The 24772-nt window shown below is 35.5% G+C and overlaps 1 protein-coding gene across 4 annotated transcripts in view; it reads left to right on the top strand.

Annotated features, from left to right (window-relative positions):
* LOC131440512 (uncharacterized) overlaps window positions 1-24772 on the top strand; it is a 134370-nt gene that overhangs the window by 18563 nt on the left and 91035 nt on the right. For all 4 annotated transcript variants that reach the window (XM_058611850.1, XM_058611851.1, XM_058611853.1 and 1 more), the window contains exon 2: window positions 1626-1973. In XM_058611850.1, the coding sequence (XP_058467833.1) occupies window positions 1919-1973 (55 nt within the window). In that variant the 5' untranslated portion in view covers window positions 1626-1918. The remainder of the gene's footprint in view (window positions 1-1625; window positions 1974-24772) is intronic.

The following is a 24772-nucleotide window of genomic DNA, read 5'->3' as shown; positions in this document are numbered from 1 at the left end:
TCGAATTGAAAGCAATTCCATAATTATATTGATTTAAACTACTTACAGCAATAAATGCTGGAAGAACATAACAGCCATATACCATTCGAATCAGTTCGTCGAAATCAGCAAATGCGTGTGTGACCAATAATTTCACTCAATTTTTTTCGGAGATGACTCAACCGTTTTCTACAAACTCAGTTTCATATGTAAAGTCGTATGCTCCCAAACAAGGTTCCTGAATTATGTTTGGTTCCGACCTCTGGTTCCGCAACTACAGGATGCTTTGTGAAACGAAATTAAAACTGTGTAACTCATTTTGCTCGTAGATGGCTGAACCGATCTAAGATTCAAATGAAATGATTTAAGATTCTATAAAACATCTTGTTTTTCAGTCCAGGATCCAACTTCCGGTTTCGGAGATACAGGGTGATTAGTATAAAAATGTCTATTTCACATAAATTAATCAGGTTTATCGGGTGAGCAGATTTGGATAGTCGATAACCAAATAAACTTATTTAATTTTTAGTTGTATTTAGTTTTCGTTTCGGAAGGCACCAAAAATTTAATTCGCACTACGATTCCTCAAAGATGTCTACATTGATTTTCAAACATTTTGAAACAAAATTAAACTATACAGCTACTCAGGTGAACTTGTCTGACTTCGGCTACACCGAATTTCGAATTCCAGTTCCAGCATCGAATCGTTTCTCAAAGCTAAAACGTTTTCTCAAAAAAAAAATCCATATCGAATTTCAGAAACACAAGTTCAAATTAAAATAAATCCAATTTTATCCAATTCTGACTTCCGATTCTAGGATGTAGGATGATGAATTTTTAAAATTCAAAGCGATATAGAGGATGACAATCCCGAAAAGCTTTAAAGTTGGACTCAAAAATATTGCAATTTATTCGTCATATGGCTTTACGAATCGGTTTGGGTTATGCTGGTTCCTGAATACCGGCTCTGGAAGTACTTTAAATTGCTCTAAACTCTAAAGTGGAAATTACTTTGATATATCATGGAATATTTAATCGATTGTTACACTTTTAGATTTAAATTCGACCCGATTTGCAGTTTCGACATTACACAGTAATAAGTGATTAAAACCTCAAATGGCAATTTAAAACGACTGACATTAGAATAATGTCATGAAAACTGAAACATCGAAGAATATTCATGCCAAAAACATATGCGGATTGATAAAAAAGGTATCATCTCACTGTTAGGTGGATTAAGTACGTTTTTTGTATCAAAAACCCCAGATGGCAAAATCGACTTACGCCAACGCGATCTGGAATAACTCCGGTGTTTTTTAACCATATCAACACCGATAAACTCAGAATAAAATTAAAGAATACACGATTTTTTGACACCAAATGCATCAAGATCGATCAATTCTTTCAGAAGTTAAGATTTTTGACAAATTCGATGAAAACCTCAACTCGAGCGTTTGAGTATTAATACCAAAAACAGTAGTTTCTTCAATTCGTGACCCGTCGGTGAAGAACATTTTCTCAAAACTAACAATCTGGAGCTTGTTAGAAATTATTTTTGGGATTTCCGTGAACTTTTTTTGTTTACAATTAGTTACCTATATAAGAATCCATTTTAATGGCTTAATTTCTTATTATTTATCAACCAGGTATCTGGTACAACAACAATGATCTGAGCCGTGACTGGATTCGTATTGCTGGGCGATAGTACCCGTCATACCCTAACAAAGGGTTTCGTCCAAAGATAAGGCATCCAACCGAACCAAGTGCTCAACTGAACTCATCGCATCAGCAACAGCAACGTCGCCACAGCCAACATCTGCAACAATACCAGCCGACACCACAGCAGCAATCCGGACATCCGTCACAATCAACATCCGCCTCGCACGCATCTTCGAACACACCAACCGCCGGCCGGTCTACTTCGGATAGTACAAAGGTTATGGGCAAACACGAAATGAAGCGCGGAATATCACAGAGATCATCGGATGCTGGAGGTAGGATAATCAGATTCAGTTTACGTCGATGTTGTCCACTTTTCCCTTGTATATGTTGTAGCTATTGTACATGTTTCTATTGGCAGACAGTTAACACACAGTTTTTTGTTTTGTTCGCAACGTATAGGTTTTTAACAGCACACGTTTGAAACTCAACACACAAAACATATCAAACACCGAATGTTCTCTCAGATCAGAGTCTACCATGGCAGGGTAACATTGTTAGCTGTACGTTGTATGAAAAGACAAATGTCAGCTGCTGTAAAAACTAGCTAATATTCCAAACATCGAATGGATCCCGAACGATGCATGAATTATTAATTTGGAACACTGGCATCTGAGAGAAATGGTGTGGAAAATTGGAATAGAAAAGTCATCAATCATTTCTCTATACCGGCGATGACATTATAAATGATAGGGGGCGGCTGGTTAGGATAAATGACGACAAAACGGTATCTGCTACCGAATATGGGCATAGGTTGAATGGTTTTACTACATTAAATGTGATGAAATTTACAATTGTCCTGTTATGGTTACTTTATTTTATACTCGCACTAGACAAGACTAGAAACAAGTGTCAACTCCGTTCACGTGATATTATTCTATCGATCATTTTCCATTTGATGAATTAACAAACTCAAACGTACTATTAAGTCAGAGAAACGAACAAAGCATATAAACATAAAATATTTTAAATTTATCATTATCGCATAACTGCTGATGGCTATTCAAACAGTCCCCATCCGTTGATTATTGGTACTGTACAAATTATAAAATTAACTCAAATTCTATTTATTCTGTCTTTATTTAAGAAAGTAAAGAAATTCCGATTTCTGCATTTTATATAAAAAAGTGTATCGATCCCGAAAAGTAAAACGATTTTCAGCGTGATATTGTCTGAATTATTTGAAGCTGATCAGGCCATTCTAGTCGGTTTAGTCAAAACTCTTGACACATTGGCAATAACATTGAATCACTAAAATAGAGCGAATTTGAATGCACAAACACATATTTAATATTCTGGTAACTGCACATGGAAAAATACTTTTCATGTTGCTCTACTTACTTTTTTTTTCATTATCGAAAACGATACCAGCACTCTCGATGATGATATCATTAATTATCCTCTATAACTTACTTGGATCGGATTGTTTCTACGAGTTTAACAAGTTTATTCGATTTGAACTGTCTAATTTTGAAAATCACTTCAATTGCGTTATAACCTTATTATACAGCTAACTCACTGTTATCGAAGTCTATATTTCCAAGCATTCGTTGACTCAAATCGAGCGTGAAAATGTCCCGAAATTATGCCCTCTACCACATGGCCAGTGTCGTTACTCCAGCACTCGACCGATTCAACCCCGATAGGATAGAAATGGATAATGTTGAACTTGTTGCCATTCCATTATTTCCAAATCATGATACTTCAGGCACTGTTTGCATTTTCCGGCCTGCTTTTCCAAGTGCTTCTGTTAAATAAACGTTGATTGTGGCGTGTCAAAGTGTGCACTGCTCGGCGGCACTGTTGCCGTCGCCATCATTACCGTCATTTATAAATCCTTTTTAGTCGGTATATTCACAGCTCACCTACTTACATCCTCTCATATCTCGGATGCACTCAGGGCAGCTTCAATACTCGACACATGTGGAAACAAAACATGTACGAAGAGAAACTGACTTACACATTCGAATGGGGTGAATCCTTTCGTTGGAAAATAATTTGTGCAATATGTGCATTTGTTTCAGCCTTGGAATGAATTTGAAAGTGAGCAAACAATGATATACGTTTTCCATTCTATTGTATGCATGTACCGCTGCAAATGGTACTATCTGACAAAGAAACTAATGCAAATTAATTGTAATTACCGATACAAACGTATGCTGGATGAGAAATGATTTTTATACACATTGTAGCTAGGTTCCTATCGATTCGTTTAATTGACTTTTACAGCATACATAATTAACCTTCGAAAATTTATTTCCTCAAGAAGTTTTGTTTCGCTCTAATAGAAACTTAAATCATGGTTGATTCATTAGCCTACACAGGAAACAAAATTTTAAGCTGATTTGCAATCATCCAAGGAGTTTAAACCGGCTTCAAATTAGTTTTAGAATTTAACAATTGATTTGCAGAAATACAGCTCGTTCGATTTTTTCATCCTTAGCGAGAAAAATATAGCGAACATTAGCGAGTATCTTCAAAAATTCTTTCAGTTATAACTTTGTCGAATAGTGATAAAAAGCCATCTAGAACATTTTTGGCTTTTCTGCAATGTTGGAAGCTTTCGTTTTATGCGGAATTTCGAACTTACTCGGCTTTACGAAGTTACACGGATTTTTATGCGGATCGTCGAAATTTTGCAAATTTCCTAAGTTACATTTTTTTACGTGGATTTCCAAGGTTACGCGTATTTTTCTACGCTGATTTCCGAACTTATGCTTTTCATAACCGAGAATTTCCAGTTACACGGTTTTTACATGGATTTTCAAAATTACGCGATTTTTTACGCGGATTTCAGAAGTTACACTTATTTGCCACAATTCAATGTAAAGAAACCGGGGGTACATGAATATCACAAAGTTGTATTCTTAACAGATTTAAGAATTTGATCGGGAAAACAGAAATTTAAAAATCTAATTTAATATGTTTATTGAAGTTAGATCTCTAAAGCAAAAAAAAAAATATTTGAAAACCTTACTTTATTTTTCTATTAGAAAACATTTTCCTAAATGAAAGTAATGTAAAACTCCATACCATTTTGTATTTATGTTGATATTTTAACACCATTTCGACTTTACTGCATGACACTAGAAAACTACCATACTTTGAGTAGTAATTTAGGTGTATCAAAAAAAGTGACCGCAGTTTATTTTGTAAACACGAATGTTACGTCTATATATCATTGTATATTTTATGCGATTTGCTCATTATGTTCGAGTTATACTCATTGTTAGAACATATTAAATTAAAGCAGTATATTATTTATCTTATATTTATTGCAAAAAGAAACCAAATGTATGAATAGGATTAAATATCCAAAAACTGTAGCTCGTAACGTGAACGAAACGGACGCTACTGAACAAAAATTTTACAATCCCCAAAAGCGTTCAAGAAAAAAAACAATTCTATACGTAGGTTTTCCCGTGAGTTGAGCTTTCAAAATCTCTCATACATTTTCAATCGGGATGACATCTGGAGACTGTCCATTAGGGTGGGACAAGGTTAAATGGAAAAAAATATTAAAAGGTTTATTTCTTCGCTCCACCAAACTTTTCGTTTCACTTTTGGGTCCCCTAAGCACCATGCAAAATTTTAGCTCGTTCGGAATAACTATATTTTCGCGTTCGAGGTTTAAAGTTTGTATGGGATTTAGTATGGAGGAATTCACTTTTTACAAAAAAAATCGGCTGAAGATCAACGAATGAGCTCTAAACATCAGTGCATGCGTTGTTTTTGTAGAGAATTTGATGAAGAAGATAACTTTAGAAGACCGCAAAACAATCCGACAGTGGTAGAAAAAATTATTAAAGGAAAACCGGCACAAGGCCCAAACAATGGCTCATTCCTTAATATATCTAGCACGACTGCTGATAGTGACAGTAATTGCTGAATTGCTACCCGTACGAACCGGTGTTCCGCAGGGTTCGAGCGTAGCTCCAATCTTGTATAATATTTTCACTTCTGATCTTCCAAATCTACCCGTTGGTTGTCAGAATTCGCTATTCTGTGACGACACAAGTCTGTTAGCCACAGGTAGAAATCTAAGAGTGATCTGCAGTCGCCTACAAAGAAGTTTAAATATTTTCAGTGATTATATGTCAAAATGGAAAATTAAACCAAATGCAGCAAAAATGCAATTAATTGTCTTTCCTCATAAGCCAAGAGCTTCTTTTCTTAAACCAAACAATAATCACATTCTCAAATTGAATGGCTTGGAATTGACATGGTCTGATCAAGCTAAATACTTAGGTTTAACGTATGACAAAAAACTCACTTTCAAGGATCACATTGAAGGAATCCAGGCAAAGTGCAATAAATATATCAAATGTTTATATCCTCTTATAAACAGAAATTCTAAGCTCTGTCTAAAAAACAAGTTGTTAATTTATAAACAAATTTTCAGACCAGCCATGCTTTATGCAGTACTAATTTGGTCAAGTTGTTGTTCCACCAGGAAGAAAACGCTTCAAATGATTCAGAATAAAATTCTGAAAATGATTTTTAAGCGTCCTCCCTGGTTTAGTACAAATGAGTTACACAGACTCACAAATATAGAACCTTTGGTGTAATGTCACATAATATTATAAGCAAATTCCGACAAAAATCGATGCAATCTTCAATTGAATCGATTCGCTCTCTGTATTAGTTAGTAAGTTAGTATATAAGTTCCTTTTCCCCATTACACAATACGAGTAGGTTTTGAATTTTCCCTACACAAAAATCTCAGAATTGCGGAAGCAAATAATGTCCTCATGGTAATAACCAAATCATATATATAATAGGGCTGAAAAGTCACCACTTGTGGCTGAACACCCAATTTAAATCCTAATAATTTAATTTTATCTCATATTCCAATAAATAGTTATTTAAAAAAAAATTAAAAAAAAATTATAAAATTTATAAAAAAAAATGTGATTTCCTTTTAATGTGCTATAACGGTTGATCTAAGTTGTTTGATGTATTCACGACAGTTAGTCAGCCGAATATGAAAATTCTTTTTAAGAGACAAATCATACTCCAAACCTTATTGTAAAAACACAAAAAAGCCATGTAAATTATGTTTTCGTTTGCATAGAATAGTACCGTCTATATCTTCTAAACTTTAAGAGATAGAGAGTTTATGTCTTCGTCAAAGTTATTGGATTTAAGTTTATCTAAAATATTGTAGAAGATTCCAAAAACCTGTTTCTTCAAATAAAAAAGTTAGACTTTCTTGTGTCTTTACAGTTAGTTTTGGAACATGGCTTGTCACTTTAACAAAATCTTCATAATAAGCTGAGAAAGCTTTGTGAAGACATCGAACAACTTAAATTAACCGTTCTAACATGATAAAAGAAAGCAAAATCATATTACCTTCACTAGCAGCAGTGGTGCTAGATATATTATGGAATAAGCCATTGTTCGGACCTTGTGACGGTTTTACTTTAAAAACTTTTTCTACAAATGTCGAATTGTTTTGCCGTCTTCGAAGTTTTTCTTCCTCGATAAATTTCCTATGAAAATAATAAATGCACTGATTTTTAGTGTTGATCTCCAGTCGATTTTTTTTGTAAAAAGTGAATTACTCCGTACTCCATACAAACTTTAAACCTAGGGCGCAAAAATATAGCTTTTCCGATTGAGCTAAAGTTTTGCATGGTGCTTATGGGACCCAAAAGGAACAAGAAAAGTTTGGTGGAGCTGATATCAATATTTTGTCTCACCCTACTGTCCATTGTCCTTTGTCGTAATGTTACTTTCCACATTCAGCTTAGCTTTATCCTTTACATGATCATATTTTATCTTTTTCATGATCTCTCTCGAACAACTTCCAAACCGCCTTCAAGGATCCACGATGATGAATTCGTCAACGATAAAATTTTCTCTTGCACGATTATTTTAACAACTCGAATAACCAATTTTATTGTTTAGGTTTTTTTATCAATTTAGCAGTCAATTGAAAAAATCACAATGATTCTTTTTGATATATTTACAATGGAATACGACTAGTATAATTTAAGTTTTCTCCGTCATTCAGAATCGGTTCGATAATGACTCGTAAGGGAGATGGAAATAAATTTCACACCATTAAATGATCACAAAACATGCACTCTTTTTTTCTGACACAGACTGTAACTGTGAACACTGTAATGTATGCCAAAAACAACGAAAGGAAATTCTTTGCAGTTTTGAACGTTTAGTTGCGGAAATTACGATAAGATGATATTTTGGTTGCAATTAAAAAAAGCTTTCTTTATTCAATAATATATTTAATAAGTCACATTGCGTTAGATCTACGATACCGAGGGCATTTCCTAGTAACTTAAAACTAGGATCATTTCGAGTCGGTGATCAACTCTGGGGGAGCTGATAATTGAGATTAGTGCAAATATAATGAAGTGTGTAAAACTGGTGCGAATAAAATGCATAACTATTATAGTGACACGAAAATTAAATCGATTAAACCAAACAATGGTTGAGCGGCGGTGATTACAGGTACGATCACCCTATGTACATAGTATTTACAAAAAATCAAGTGGGTTTGCATTGTGATTGTTGAATTAAGTTGATCACGTGGTTTCAAGTAAAGCACGAAATCAAGCGAAGAGTAAATATAATTTATTTGCGATGATGACACACTTGAGTTCAATCGTTCGGGGTATCAAAATTTCTTATTTCATATTATTTATAAAGATAGTCGAATAAGACATCTTCTAAATATGATTACAATAAACTTATTTTGAAGTTTTAATTTAATCCTTTAAAAAAATAGAATCATTATTCTTTATTAAAACAATTATTTTTGATCTTATATTTGTGGTCACAAATTATTTTTTTCTAACGCTTGTTTTGCCCCGGTTTTAATCTAATTGTGGTCGTTCACCGGGTGCGAATTAATTTATTTTTCAAGCTCAAATTTAGTTAGCATCTTTTAATTAACAACCGAAAATGCTATATATTTTAAATCAACAGAAGCGTTTTATTCAACTTCATCTTCCATCACAGAACTGGCGACTCATTATTGTATAGCATTACGTAGACAAAATGATGAAAATCTACGTTTTCCTAAATAAACTTGTAGCATTAGAGCAACACCGATAATTAGCAGGTTTCCTGATCTTGCATTTGAGATTAAGGATCACAAAACATAAATTCATTATACTAATAGAATTTATAAGAAGTTCGACTCAACTAATTATACCAAACAAAATTTGACTGTTCATAGATACAAGCTGCTTAAATTAATTGAAATTGGAATTTAAATTCAGAACTGTGTCACAAGCTACAATTTTTGGTACGTATTACACTGATTCCATCTTCTTTCGCACGAACAATCTAGGAAAGAAACCAAGAAACCACTGGACCAGCGTGAGAACTAGTGCAACATCAATACTTTGGCTTGTGTTGATGAGCCGTATTACAAAGACCAGCTCGAACATCGACTGTTTCCGTTGTTTCGCCTTGATCGATTCAATTGACATGGACAATGGTTCCTACGAGATTTCGATAAGTTCATATTCTTCCCCCAACAAGGAAGACCCATCGCGCGAAAGTCTTGTCAGGGAATCATTTGAAATCTCACACTCCAATGAATCACTAGCGGATGCGTGTGTCTGGAGTCTAGACATAACAGACGAGAGTTTCGGTAGTTACTTCAATAAATCAGGAAATATTTCCAGCATCGTAAATCATATCTCAAGCGCTTTAGTAAACTATCTACGAATTCACTGCTCGACCGTTAACAATCAATCTTGGACTGATACAATCAAATTTAGCTGTCTAGATAAGTTTATTCTATATCGATTGTGTGAAATTCAGAGGAGCTTGGAATCGTCATACTTACAAGATGTGCTGAGCGCAAACGTGAAACGTGAAACTCGACCCAAGAGATGTAGTCTGAATAATCTGCTTTCAACGAATCGGAAGATATATGAATTTGGGCTGGAGAATGAGGCACTTCCCTCCCACTCGCAGACTATCCTCAGTACTATTTATCTCGTTACCGACGTAATCACGGAATTTTACAACCGTAAGCTAGTCCATTCTCGAAAGAGCTTTTACCGGTCCGAGCCAGGACGTGACACCGAGGATACTGTGGTGCAGAAGATCGGCTCATCCATCGAAATAATTCTCCTGCAAACTATCAAGTATCACATTCTCCACAAGTTGGGCCTGCGGGAAAGACCCAACGTTACGCGCGTTTCCAAGAATGAGTACGTGTTTGAAGCACTAGACCGTGTTTATGGTAACAAGATAAATATTGGAAACACTTACGCCGAGAAGCACTACTATAGTAAATATTTGCAAGCGAATCTATCAAAAGATTTCTCAAATTCCTTCGTCGACACGTTCTTCGAGGCGACCGACATCGGCACCGGAGGCGGTGGTCTCGAAAAGCAACATAATTTCTTCCCCAAGAAAATGAAGTACAAGCTGTCGACACATTCCGACAATGAGAAGCAGAATCTCTTCGGTGGCACAAAAATTCTTTCCTTTGCGGAAAAAGGTTCGGTCAAATTTTGTTTAACTTTCCTTCACTTTTATAACATATTTCTACCTGACATCATATTTGAGCTACCCGAACAAAGGTAGCCCAAAATGAAATCAGTATTTTACCATGCAAAATTCACTGTTACCATCTCAGTAAAAGGCTTCATAAAATGGCTTTCAAGTCGTGTGTAATATATTTATTTTATCTCATCAATCATCACTGCTCACACTTCATTTGTATTTTTACACTGTTACACGGTAGGTACAATCGATTGATTTGAATCGTAATAGCTGGCCCACGTTCAAAAAATGTAGTGAACGCTGCAAGTATAATTTAAACTCTTCTCTAAGTAGAATACAATAGATATGATATTATTTTGCTCGTTTCTAAAAGTAATAATGTTATGCAAAAGGAGAAATTCACCTGGTACGAAATTGTATGAATGGAACTATTCTACTTTATATGCTATGTACACAGATTTTGACTATCATTGAACTTTTAGATATTCCTGAAATTATTATTTTTCATTTACAGCTATTTTGTAGATTTGATCAGAAATTAAAACAGTGAAGCTTGACAATGTATAATTTTTGATGACCTGGTCGAATTGTGGCCAACTTTTATATTTAAATCTGATGATACCTACTATTAAATTTATATCAATGCATGATTCCATTATGCCATTGCAAGGCTCAGAAAAATCTATTATAATATGCTTACTTACTTACTCTATCCGACGTAGACCACGCGTGTCTCTGCTGTATACAGGAGGCGTCTCCATTCAACTCAGTTCATGGCTGTTCGTCGCAAGCCTCGGTAGCTGCAAAGGGTCCGCAGGTCGTCAATCTTGCCCGCTGCGCGCCTCTTCTTCTTATACCGGTCGGATCATTTTCGAGAATCATTTTAACCGGGTTGTTCTCCGACATTCGGACAACATCCCCGGCTCGGGTCTAATCAGCGTTTTGTAGATAGTTAACTTCGTACGACGGCGAATTTTGCTCGATCGAAGCGTCCTGTGCAGTCCAAAGTAAACACGGTTTCCTGACAATATGCGTCTCTGAATTTCTCTGCTGGTGTCATTATCGGCAGTCACCAGTGAGCCTATTATAATATGCACCATATGCAAATTTGAAAAATATTCGTTAAACTCTGCGAAAAATAAATTTCTATAGGAATGCTCAGCTGCTACGAGGGGTGCTCGATCTAAACTACCTTTGATGAAGATCAATTCAATTTTGCACGCGATATGAACGTTTTTTTTTCTCAAAGGAACAGGTGACTTTCGAAGAAATTTGCTCGTCTTGAAGCACCCATACAAACGGGAGCGGATCATTTTGCCGAAAGCCATTTCTTCGAAAGTCGTTTCGCCGAATGCCATTTCCCCGATAGTCGTTTCGCCGAATAGGTCATTTCGCCGAAAGTCGTTTCGCCAAAGGGGTCATTTCGCCGAAGGTCGTTTCGCCAAAAGGGTTATTTCGCCGAAAGGGTCATGTCTTCTGTATGTTATATCTCCTGTATAAATGATTTGGCGCAGCCACATAACCGAAGCCAAGATGACGCAAGCTGAGTTGGCCGCCGATCCGCCGTCGGAGGCGGCGGCCTCTTGCAGACAAACCTGTAACCGCCTCGTTTTCCCGGTCTACTCCAAACCAGGTTTCTTTGCTTTTGTTAGGTTCGAACGAATGTTTCATCTGTCTTCATTTTAAATCAATTCCAATTACGATTTTAAGACGATTTCAGGATTCGGCGAAATGACTCTTTCGGCGAAATGGCTTTCGGCGAAATGGCTTTCAGCGAAACGGCTTTCGGCGAAATGACCCTGATTCATACAACTGTTGGTTAATTTCGGGCTCATATGCATAGATCCATGACTCGTCGCCCATCACGACGTCTTTTGAAGAAACACGATTGAATATTCGCAATATATTTGATAACAAATCGAAACGAGTCACGAGAGTATCGAATATGAACTAATATTTTCGATGCTCATAGATGAAGAATTGAATGTGAGAATGAAGAATTGAATACATATGCTGAACTTAAACCGAAGAAATAGACAAAAGGTTAAACTCTGAAACCGATCATTCGACAATTTAAATTACACATTTTAACAATCGATTTAACAACATGTTTAATTTATTATTTCATTTTTATTTATTTCATGATTTATTTTTTATTTTAAGTGCCTAAACATGTAATTTTACACGTTGAATTAAATCTTGCTAAAATTCTGTAATTTGACAAGTTACGTACGTAAATATTTAGTCCTGTAATTAAGTAGTGTATCGAAAATAAGCTATCCACATACATTCGTGTTGTACGCATGTATTTGTGATGTTTTTTTTATGTTCAGATCACAGCATGCTGTGGGTTTGGCTGTTAGCTTTCGTATGTTTACTTGTTTGTGTGGTTGAAATTCCGCGTTTTCAAAACGTCGCGTATTGAAAAGGAAGTGAAAATTAAGGTTCTGGACACATGGCTAAGTGAGAAGGGTATTACTATGCGAAAATTTGCAAAGCGGTTTGGAATTCATCATGCCAATGCTAAAACCATCATTAATAAGTTTGGAGAACACTATTCGTTGGATGAGCTACCAGGAAGAGGTAGATAACCCGGTTTTTCCAACCCGAAGCTAGTCCAGAAATTGGTTACTCTAGTCTTGAATCAATGTCAATACGTGATTTGGCCAAAAAGCTATGCCAAAACCACTCTCACTATGCCAAAACCACTCTCAATTGGCTTGCGGAAAAGGGTATAAATTTCGTTGAGAAAAATATCAATCCACTAAATTGTCCTCAGCTTCGACCCATCGAACGTTACTGGGCAATCGTGAAGAGGGTCTTCAAGAAGACTGCTAAGGCAGCTGGGAACATGCAGGAGTTCAAGCGTCCAAAAAAAATGCGATGCAACACTTGTCCGGAACTTGATGAAGAGCGTTCGATCAAAAGTTCGAAAATTCTTGAAGGAATAACTTAAATTTTATTCGGTTTTCATTATACTCAAGTTTAACCTCGTACGGATGAATTTTTAGTTTGAATAAAATATCGTTTTTTATCATAATTTGAAAGAAAAATTTGTGGATAGCTTATTTTCGATACACTCCTTAGCTTTTCGAATCTCCTGTAATTTTTCATAACTTTTCGCAGTCTAAATGAGAAATCATTGTAAGCTCCATTTCGTTTTTTGGACCTCCTGGAACCGGGAATTACAGACCAGAGTATCCCAAATTATTGTATATGACTACACGGATACAAATTCATTGTCTGTATAACAACAATGATATTTACACGACATGTAAATCAATAGTCGTATGAAACAGACGTCATTTAAATCAAAAATGTGATTTGAACCCATCGTCGATGTGAAAATAAATTAAAAGGTAATGATTATTCCAGTGATGGCATTTCACTAGAGTGATACACCAGTGAGTAAGTTTCATTTCAACACTGCGGATACATTTGGTGTGCTCCACACAAAGAGGAAAGCGCACTTCTTCTCAGTGTCCATTAGACAGACTTTGAGTGCGTGCTTGTGTTGGAAGAAGCTGGTGCGAGAGAACCACATTCTATTCGCATGAATCGCTTTCACGTGCTCTCGCCTAAATACACCCAAGTGATCACTGGTGCGTGATGGTGAGCGAACACTTCTGTGAACTTCAATTAATAGGGAGTAGATCTGACCTTGCGATTAAAAACGTGCAAAGAAAAACAAAAATTCAACGATAAACTGATTTATTTTGCAGATTTTGGGTGGCCCACGCTTCTTCTACAAAAACCATACACCAGAGTGCTCACCGGTGTGTACACCTCTGTGAAAGTATCCGCAACAACCTCAGAGAACTTGATAGCTCTGCTCTAGCATTTTGGTGCGATACAGTGCTAGAGGTAAAATAAAATAAACACGCGTACTCATGATGCGTGCACACTTTATACAACTGTGATGTACAGATCTAAAAGTTATGAAATTTACAGGTGACGCAAATCCGCATATGACACAATTCATAATCCGTGATACGACGTAATCCGTGAAACGACTGAATTTTACAAGAATGATATGAATATATGTCAAACATATCCCACTTTTAAAGCAAACGTGTAAATTTACATGTTTTAGCACTTAAAAATATGTCACAATGCATTAAATATAGGTTTGAATTACTGTAAAATGAAGTCATTTTTGACGCTCATATATGTCGATCTCAAAAGACGTAAATTTACACGATTTTTTCTAGGTGTGTATATGTAAAAGAGAAGAGCTCTCGTTGAAGTTGTCAGTACGAGGAGGGAAATTTTGCTTGCTCTTCGTCACTAACGCTTAGCTTTACTATGAAAATATATTGAAATATACCACATGGATCAATAAGTCCCGAGACTAAAGCAGAGATGGCACTCGTAGTGAACCAGTAACCACGTCTTTCTAGAGTACTAACCTTTGCTTGAAACGGGTCAAAATTTTAAGTCGATCCGACCAGAAACAGCTGAGTTATCGAGGTTGGAGTAAAGTCGTTTTATAGTTTGTTTAAGAAATGAAAAAAACCGAGTTTCGTGTTTTGATAAAACATTGTTTTTTAATGGGTAAAAACACCGTGCAAGCGAAACAATGAATTGAAAAATGTTATCCGGACTCTTGTACTGAAGTGACAAAAATTATAATGAAAGATCGTAAAGTGAAGCTCCGTGAGATTGCTGAGATGGCACAGATATCATATGGAAGTGTATTTACTATCCTTCATGAAAAATTGAGCATGAAAAAGGTTTTTTCCAAGTGGGTGTCTCGATTGCTTTCGATGGAACGAAAACAGCAACGAGTCGATGATTCAGAAAGCAGTTTATCGCTATTTACTCGCAACAAAACAGATTTCTTGCATCGTTACGTGACCATGGACAAAACATGGATACATCACTACACTCCAGAGTCGAAGCGGCAGTCATCTGAGTGGCGCACAGCTGGCGAAAGCCGTCCGAAGCGTCCGAAAACGCAGCAGTCAGCTGGCAAAGTCATGGCGTCAGTTTTTCGGGATACGCATGGCGTGATTTGCATTGACTACCTCGAAAAAGGTAAATCGATCAACAGTGATTATGATATTGACTTACTGGTGCGTTTGAAGGAGGAAATCGCAAAAAAACGACCGCACACGCAGAGAAAAAAATCCTTTTTCATCTAGACAATGCACCCTGCCACAAATCGATGAAAACAATGGCGAAATTGAACGAATTGGGCTTTGATCTTCTTTCCCACCCCCCATACTCGCCAGATTTAGCCCCCAGTGACTACTGGCTCTTTGCTGATCTTAAAAAAATGCTCCAGGAAAAAGATTTGGTTCAAATGAGGAGGTCATCGCTGAAACTGAAGCTTATTTTGAAGCGAAAGATAATTTTTTTTATAAACATGGTATTGAAAAATTGGAAAAACGTTGGAACCATTGTATCACCCTAAAAGGTGATAATGTTGATGAATAAAAAAAAATTTTGCAAAAAAAATGTTGTTTCCATTGTTAGTCTCGGGACTTATTGATCCATGTGTTAGGAACTGGGAAGTAACTTCAAAATTAATTTCTTGCTCTAAATATGTGCATGGAATAAGATGTAAATACACAAAATATGTTTATCTGCATAAGATTATGCCTTTTACTGACAATTTTATAAGCATAATGATTCATATCATGAGCAATAACTCATAAACCCATAAAAACTCAAAAAAAAAATCCTGTTTTAAATCATGTTGCTCATAACATCATTAATATGATGGTATGATCTTATGAGATGATATGTTTAATGATTTCCATGTTTTCCTATTCATGGTACCGGCAATAGATTTTTATTTGTTAATCAACTAACAGGATCTATAAGTTCAATTTAAACCACTAAGCCTAGTATTTTAACTTAAATCACTAAGCAGACTCTGAATTTGAATCCGGAATCGAAAATCGGAGATCGGTATTGCCGAAGTTTGATCACCATCACCGACTAGCAAAATCTGCAAGATAAGCGGGAACTCGCTGCTGTCTACATCGTCACTTATATAAACACATACCAGATTTTTTTATCACTCATCACCTCATAATCCCCGAGCTGAAATTCGGATCAAAATAACATTTAATAGTTGTCTAAGGCAGTATAAGGCTCTTCGTTTGAATAAAAATCTGTGAACATTGGTCTAGCCATGTCTGAGAAAACCGAGTAAACGCACAACCAAAAACGAATGTAAATTTAAGTCTCCAATAGATGTATACAAAAGGAGAATCACAGGCCCCTTGAATTTACATTCAAAAGCATGTAATTTTAATCATTTACAGATTATTCAATTGAATTCAAAAGCGCAATTGACGAAAAAAATAAATTCGTTATGTGCTAAAATTTAGGTTCTTTATATAACCATTGAATTGTATTTAATTAGCATCAAACGATCGATCGGATAGGCTATCTAACGATGAGAAAAAAAAACATACAAAAAACTTTAAATAGTCTCAGCGGCAAATGTCACGAACGAGCATACAAAGAAAATCTCCTGAGTCATCCTTCATAAACTTGGGCACGCCGCATAAATTCCTCTATTTTCATGCATCATTTCCGTTGGGAGTGGGATGACTGTCGTTGGCATTTCTGGCATCATTCAATGTGTTGACACGGGGCTTCGTCGAAAGCACAAACAACGTGAAGAGAAAATTCGTCTGCTAGGAGACTTTAATTGAGGATACTTTTGAGCACAGCATCGCTGAAAACTGAACAAAAAAAATCGTATTGTCGTCACGGCACATAAAATAAAAAGAATATGCCACAAGAAACGTCGTTGGGCATGCTGGAAAATTAGTTCCGTTTATTGTAAAGATTATGGATTGCCAGCAAAATGCATGTGCAAAGAATGAAGTAGATGTCCGCCTTTCTCAAACATATACGTTGAGTGAGTATTTTATGGTAATAACTATAAAGATGTGCTATGAGCCTAGTTTAGGTTCCTGTCAATAGTCACCTAACTTGCTACGTTAAAATACAAAAAACGGAAAATTTAAATAACGTCCATCGAAAACGATTGAAGCCCTCGTTAATTCAACAAATAAATCAGTCGGTTTAGGGAACTCGACTCGGCAAGTTTAGTGAAATAAGCTTTATTTTAATGTGAGAAATTGTGCTCTAATTATATTGTAGATTTGAAATCAGCTACTACAATTATCTTAAATATTTTGAGATATTGTAAAATATTGTGATCCTCGTCTACCCAAGAGGCAAAAGAGCATTCTGATGTCTGATATTGTACTGGTATAAATAGAAACCAAATTAAGATTAATCTACACACTTCATTGTTCGGAAATTGTGAGAACAGAAAATTTAGTATGTTTCGAAATTTTATCTCGCTACCAAAAATACGATAGTTGTTTTTTTTTCTAAAAGTTGGTTGGGATCCCGATCATCAAGTATTATCAAGTTTATAACAAAAAGATGTTTTCGTAGCAAGTGGTGATATAAGTCTGATCTCGTTAGTAGTTAAAATATTAAAATTTTCTAACAAGTATCAAAAAGAGATATAATTCAAATACGATATGTTGATCGGGATACTTCGATTAAATTCAATAATATTTAATTGCACAGTACTGGCAACATCCTGACAAACAATAAAGCTAAGTAAACTTAGCGAGTTAATAATTAATTCTAATGCTTAATTTTACAAAATCGTTGAATGAAAAAAGAAGTTTCGAAAATTTAGATTTCTCTTATATTGTTTACTATTGCCGAAACCAAATGATAATAATAAGCTTAAGAATGAAAAATTAGTTCATTGAACGAGCTTTCAAGGCCTTCAAATTGCACTAAGTCTATTCTCATAAATCTGATGTCGTGTGTTCTCAGACCTGGGAGACATATATATTGTTAGTAGAGTCGCCGCACTGCACAATCTGTCTCGAAGTAAACAGCACTTATTTAAAATAAAAACAGCAAATGGTTTTTTTTGGGGAATTGGTTTATTTGATTCAAAGCTGTCTCCTTTGGTTTGGATACACTGATACACTTTTCGAATTCCGATTTTAGGTCTGCGTGTGTATGGCTCATAGGTACATGCCTTTTGAAAGTCCGGAATGTCAGCATAGCGCAAGCTTTTCATCAACAATCGTAATTTTCCGAAAAGAATAAAATCTCAGAATGACTGGCGTATTACCCTCCAACAAACGCAAGTCCTCGCCCTGTCGATATTCTGGTTCAATTTATTTATTTATTTATTTGGAACACAGAAAAGCCTACCGGAGTTTATACTTATTAAGTCTCTCTCTCTCCAGTAGGCAACAAACCTCCTCATCTTTTGAAACAATAGATTAATAACATCCAAATGATACATTAATAATAATATACTTAACACTCACAAACTTAAATACAAGAAACAAACGGATTGTAAATAATTTCATTCTTAGATCAACTTTTTAAGGAATAAATACAGGTTCGTTCTTCGCATAATTGATGAAAGAAACTTGGATCGATGCTCACTAGACGAATTTTGTCTGACAAACACTAGGGTCGTTATTGATACTGACTGGTTTTCAAACGTGTATCCCACTCATGAGCTCTACAGATGATGAACTATCATCACCATAAACGGTTTCATCAATTGGAACGTTTCCGTAATCGTTTGACCAAGTTTAAAGTAAAACTTAATATTGGCTTTTTGTTTATATATAATCACTTTAGGTGCTTACATTGAACCACATATCATAAAACTTTTAAAGGTAGTCCGAACAAGATGTATCTTAAGAGCACTTAACACATGGGCTGAAATGTCCCGGGCCTAAAAAAGTGAACACGATTTTATTGGTCCAAAATTAACTTTATTCATCAACATAATCTCCATCAAGAGCAACGCAATCATTCCAGCGCCTCAGTTGCAGTGATAACCTTTTCATTCGTGCGAAATTTCTTACCGGCGAGCATTTTATTAGATCTGCAAACAGTCAGTAGTAGCTGGGAGCCAAATTTAGCGAATACGGTGGATGTGGCAGCCATTCGAAGTTCAATTCATGAAATTGTTTGCCATTGTTTTGATGTTTTGATTGTTTGCCATTGTTTTGATGTTTTGATTGACTAGTGATATGGTGCGTTGTCTTTATGAAACCAATTTTTTGTCATATGCGTGCGTTTATTTCAGCCTTTAATCGTTCCAATTACGCTACATAATATTCACTGTTAATGGTATTTTATTTCTCAAGATAGTCGATAAATATTACACCACGCACATACCAAAATACCGAGGTCATAATCTATCCAGCCGATTGTTGTACTTTCAGGCGCTTTGAACGAGGTTGCTTCCCACTCAGATGACGATCGTTTTGATTCCGAAGGGAAGTGATGAATCCATGTTTCATCCATTGTCAGATATCGATGCAAATACTCTGGTTTGTTACGTTTAAACATGGCCACAACACGTTCTTTTGTTATCTTTACGATGTCAGCTAACTAACGCCACTTCACTTTTCGATCATTCAAAACTATTTTGTGGATTTTTTATGTTTTCTGGTGCTACCGCCTCATTTGGACGTCTAATTGTTTTTGATTCATTGTTCTGAAAATAACAAAAGTAACGTCACTGACTACACTACATTTTTTAATATTACGCATCAGTAAAGCACAATCTACAATCTTTATATATAACAATAATGTACTATTCGATGCTTTCTGATTAATTAAAATAAAATTATTTGTGCACCTGGATAAATCGAAAGATTTTTGCTTTTTTCTCGCTCCTTTAGGTGTTGGTTGTAATGTTCAATTAAAAGTAAAAATATTGGAAAACATTTCAGAGAAGCGATTTGTTTTAAATCAATTTAATTCACGAATAATTTATTTTTGCAGCGTAGAGTTTTTGAACCAATAGTCATCTTGTTTCGCTGATTACTAGACTTCCACTCAACGAATTGTGATAAGTTCGGAGAAAGCAAAGTTGTACCAATTTTCATCATACACTTTGAGCCAATGCAGTAGATCTTAATCTTACCAAAGATTTTGCATATGAATGGTGGAACTGAAATGAATAAAGGTACCGTTACGTTATATATCTTTCCAGCTGATTTCAAACAATTTCAGTATGGACACAATTATAATACAAATAACAGTTTCCAAATTACAACGATTTGAAGAAAGTGAATGCGAATAATATCTTTTTCGCCTTACTCATAAAAAAAGGTTATGCCATTACTGTGAAAGACGGCTTTTGAATCGATACCCGGAGGGCCAAGTTTCACATATCATTCGATTCAGTTTGACGAACTGAGCAAATGTCGGTGTGTGTATGTGACAAAAAAATACACTCACTTTGCTCCAAGATGGGTGATCCAAGCTGGGTGAAAGCAACTGATGATCTATAGAAAATTTTTGAATTTCATTTGGACTTCCGGTTTCGGAATTAAAGGACGGCGAGTGAAAAAAAAAACTACAAATTAATCGGATTTATTTTAAAGAGGAATGTGTAAAGATGTGCTTAGTTTTAGTAAATAGTAAACAAATTCCTTGAGTTCTAAGGTCAGGCAAGTTTGGCCTTCGGCAGCTTGGAGCTAAGACAATGTTTGTTAATAAATATTTTGTTAAATGAAAAAACATATAAACTCACATCGGATATAGCGGTCTCCGGAATCCGTATCGGAGTATCGGAAATAGTGGTCAGACACCATCAAAACTGATCTCACTCACTTTTCTTAGAGATGACTTAACCGATTAACTCAAACTTAGGTACAAATGGAACGTCCTACTGTCCTTTATGGAATTCTGGATTTTTTTTCGGATCAGACTTCTAGATTTTAACAAACAAAAAGCCCAAATAAAAAGTATTTCGAAACCGCTATTTAGACCGATGCTGCATAAAAAAGAAAGAGAAGTTTTAATTTTGGTTTAAAACTTATTTTTTCATTTGGCTAGTCATATTTAAAATGTATAGGAAGTTGTTTCCCGATCGGAGCAAGTCGATTCCTATATTTTTCATGTTCACTTGTTAATTTCTGTAATAGCTCTGCTGCAGAATACATTTCACAGAATTTGACAGTAACTACTCAAATTTGTCGATATATTTCACAGAATTTAAAATTATCCTTATCAGATGCCAAAACGAAAGATTATGCATTTGCCCTATGTGCCTTGGTTAGAATGATAATGTTCTGTTCCTTCATGATGGAACTAATTTCGCACAGAAGATGATAATTCTCAACAAACCCGCATGATATAACTTAGATTAGTTTTCTTTGTCAACAAATTTAAAAGGACTGGCTCATGAATTTTTAACACGTTGCCATAGCTTCTCCGCATGGGTCAAGGTCGTTAAAAATATTTATACGCTCTGAGCAACGAAATAAAGTTTATAACCATTGTATCCCCACGCAATCTCACAGGTAGTTTCAAATCAGGCATCCTCATTCGTAATTCACAAAAGAAAAACAAATCGTTTTATCTTTGCCTTAAAACAGCCTATGACCCTTTCGCATCCGTTCTTCCTTCTCCACTTTAACATACTTCCCATGTCGACTGTACATACTTCACCTCATATAATTACTTTCTCCTGCAGATTTACAGAAAATGATACCTAATTACGACTGTGACTGTCGCATCCACGTGAGCACGTGCACGTGAGCAAAAAGGTAAATTGGTTCACCGTTGTCATCTCGTCTCGGTGACATCAGGACAAATGCCTTCGTACTTATTGCGCATGCTCTCTCCCATTGTGCCTTTTGCGACCAATTGATTTTTACTCTAAAATATCCTCGTGGTTTTGCTAAAAGTCGAGGAATGAAATACGAGATGAAATGTATACAAACTGATGAGAACCAATCATTATACCCAGATACTACGATTTCAACAACAAATACTCCTTTTTAAAAAGACAAAACAAAAAAACAGGCGAGTTTTATTCCTATGAATGCAACAAAAACCGACCCAAAAAATTATAAAATCTTTGACTATACCAATTCAATTTCAATTCAAATGTGTATGGTGATTGTACTTATATTGAGCATAATTGTCGATTTGCAACAGATTGATTCAACAGATAGATGTAAACATCCTCTGTCCTTAGTGACAATTTCATGATGGAGTTTAATCGAAAATAAAAAAAATATGATGGAGTTTAATCGAAAATAATCTAACTTAGCCAAATTTGGATTCGATCGCACCACATTTTATCAAATCATTCGATCAAATCAATTGAACGAGTCTCACTTGCCTTGGAAGACGAGACTGTGCTGAGTACGGGTACTGTTACCCTATTTTCTCTTGCGTTCTCTCCACAACTTGGCCTCATTGAGGCAAGAATTCTCCTGAATGAACTAAATCCATTTGGGCATTTTAATGGATTATACTAATTGTGAAAGGGTTTAATAGCGATAGAATGCACACCTTATTGTTTTGCGGTAATGAGTTATGCCGTATTTCAGTCTTTTCCATTGTGAACAGAAAGAAATTAAAGACTTCTAAACATGGATCAGTTCAACGAATCGATTTTAATTATATGCGAGAATGGGCTCGTTGCAATAGTGCTCCATGGGCAGCATAATTAATCGATATCGTTATAACACGGAAGTATGCTCTTTCGGTAATCTATAAATGAAGGTACAGTCCCAATGAATATCTAAAGTTTATCATAAAATTCCTTGACTATCATATCAATATTTAAATATTCTTTGGGACTGTACCTTCATTTATAGATTACCGAAAGAGCATACTTCCGTGTGATAACGATATCGATTAATTATCAACTATTTGTATAAACATTCCGACTTAACGATCAGGTGGAACTCCTGCCTTAGCCGTGTCATGACATTGCCTTTCTAGTTTCCAAAAAAAGCAAGTTATGCAGAAGCACAGAAGGTTTTCCTTTACACACATTCTTGAGCCATTGATGCGTTCTTAGCTGAGCATAGAAAACTTAAAGCTAATCTGATATCTGAAAATAATGATAAAAATTTATCATTGAAATAATATAACGGCCCAGATCTGTGCTTTAGTTCTATGATGCTGAGAGGAGAGTTTAACGGATACAAATGCATTGCCGGTACCATGATTAAGAAATCATGAAAACCATGAAACATTACTTCTCATGTGACCATGCTTATTACTGATGATTTTGTGAGCAAATCCCATAAACTTTTTCATGATTTAAATCATTTTGCTCATAATATCATTATTAATAGATATAATCTCATTAGAAAACACGTTTTATGATTTTCATAATTTCTTAATCAAGATACCGGCACTGGATTTACCCTATTTGAAATGAAAAGAAAATGAAAAGAAGGATTCTACTTCTACTTAACATTACTAAGCTGCTAATCTTGTGTAAAATGTAGAATATCTTTCCACTTTTTCTGATTTGATTTTAACAATTTCCGCCTAAACTTTCTCGCTGCCCAAGAGTACACGTGGTACTTTTAACAACTTGAAAGTACAGAACAAGTTCCGTGTAAACTTTATTTCTCCATAGAAGCTGAACAGTGGATTCAAGCAGTGTTGGTGATTGCCGAAAATTTGACAGAAGCTGCTATATTGCTATCTATATTGTATACAACATATTCAATCCGGTAGAAGATGCTACAAGAACTCGCGTCTCTCAATGCATGAACCGTGAGAGAATTTTGCTACATTTCTTCGATCCACTTCATACTTAGAGTATTTCACGCCCTTGAAAAAAAGGTACAGTCTGATAATGATCGTTGCTGTGTGGAATTTCCCCAGAGAGAATCGCACTGGTGTCGATTCTATGTTAAATGAGCCATGCTGGGTTTTTGTTGTTGCGATGATTTCCATCTCTCTTTGATGGCACTGATTCAATCGTTGAAGAACGTGCCAGTGAACGTTCTTTGATACGATAAAAGCCATCCTTGGATTCAAGTAGTAGCTTAGAACTTTCAATTCTGTTCATGAACTTTGTAAGCTACTTAAGCCACATCAGCCCCTTTTATCCGAACTTTAAATTAGTTGAGCAGTTAATGCTTATTAAAAAAAAAACAATTAAAATAGATATAGTAGAAATTGTTAATGAAAACTAAATAACATCCATACTTTAGTGTTTGAGTACCAGTTTTTGCTCCTAATAGAACCGCTAGACACGGTTGTACCTTGTTACTCAAAGAATATTGTTGAAGAAGAGATTACCGATGATCATAAGACATGAAGGACATACTGTGCGTTACTCTTTAACAGTGGCATCTCGTGACAAAATTTACGGGTTGTGCACTGATTATATCAGATGTAACAGTTCGTTGTAAGTGAAAACTAATGATTGAGTTGATATTCGTTTGTGTTTGGAATAAAATATCGATATACATTTGGATGGGATTATTTTAATATTATACTTATTTTGCAATCATCGATACAATAGAGAAAATCCGCACGCTGCGCTTCGAAAAAATCTGTCAATGATGTCATCAATAAAACCGCTTCGACGTTGCAACTGAGACAGCCAAGGATACTAGGTCATTTTTTTAAATCTGTTCGAACCAAAAATCAGTCTGAGCAAAAAACAGGTCCCACCACTTTTAAACGCTCTATAGGACACTGTTTTTCCTAGCAATTTGAAAACTTTTAGGAGCTCGTTGTTAGTCTTGATTGTCTTTGTTGATTGATTTCAAAAGTCTGTGTGTCA

This window comes from Malaya genurostris, chromosome 1 (genome assembly GCF_030247185.1).
Source record: "Malaya genurostris strain Urasoe2022 chromosome 1, Malgen_1.1, whole genome shotgun sequence".
Classification (NCBI taxonomy): Eukaryota; Metazoa; Arthropoda; class Insecta; order Diptera; family Culicidae; genus Malaya; species Malaya genurostris.
Note: the sequence above shows the minus strand (reverse complement) of the source record. Positions and strands in the feature narration are given on the sequence as shown.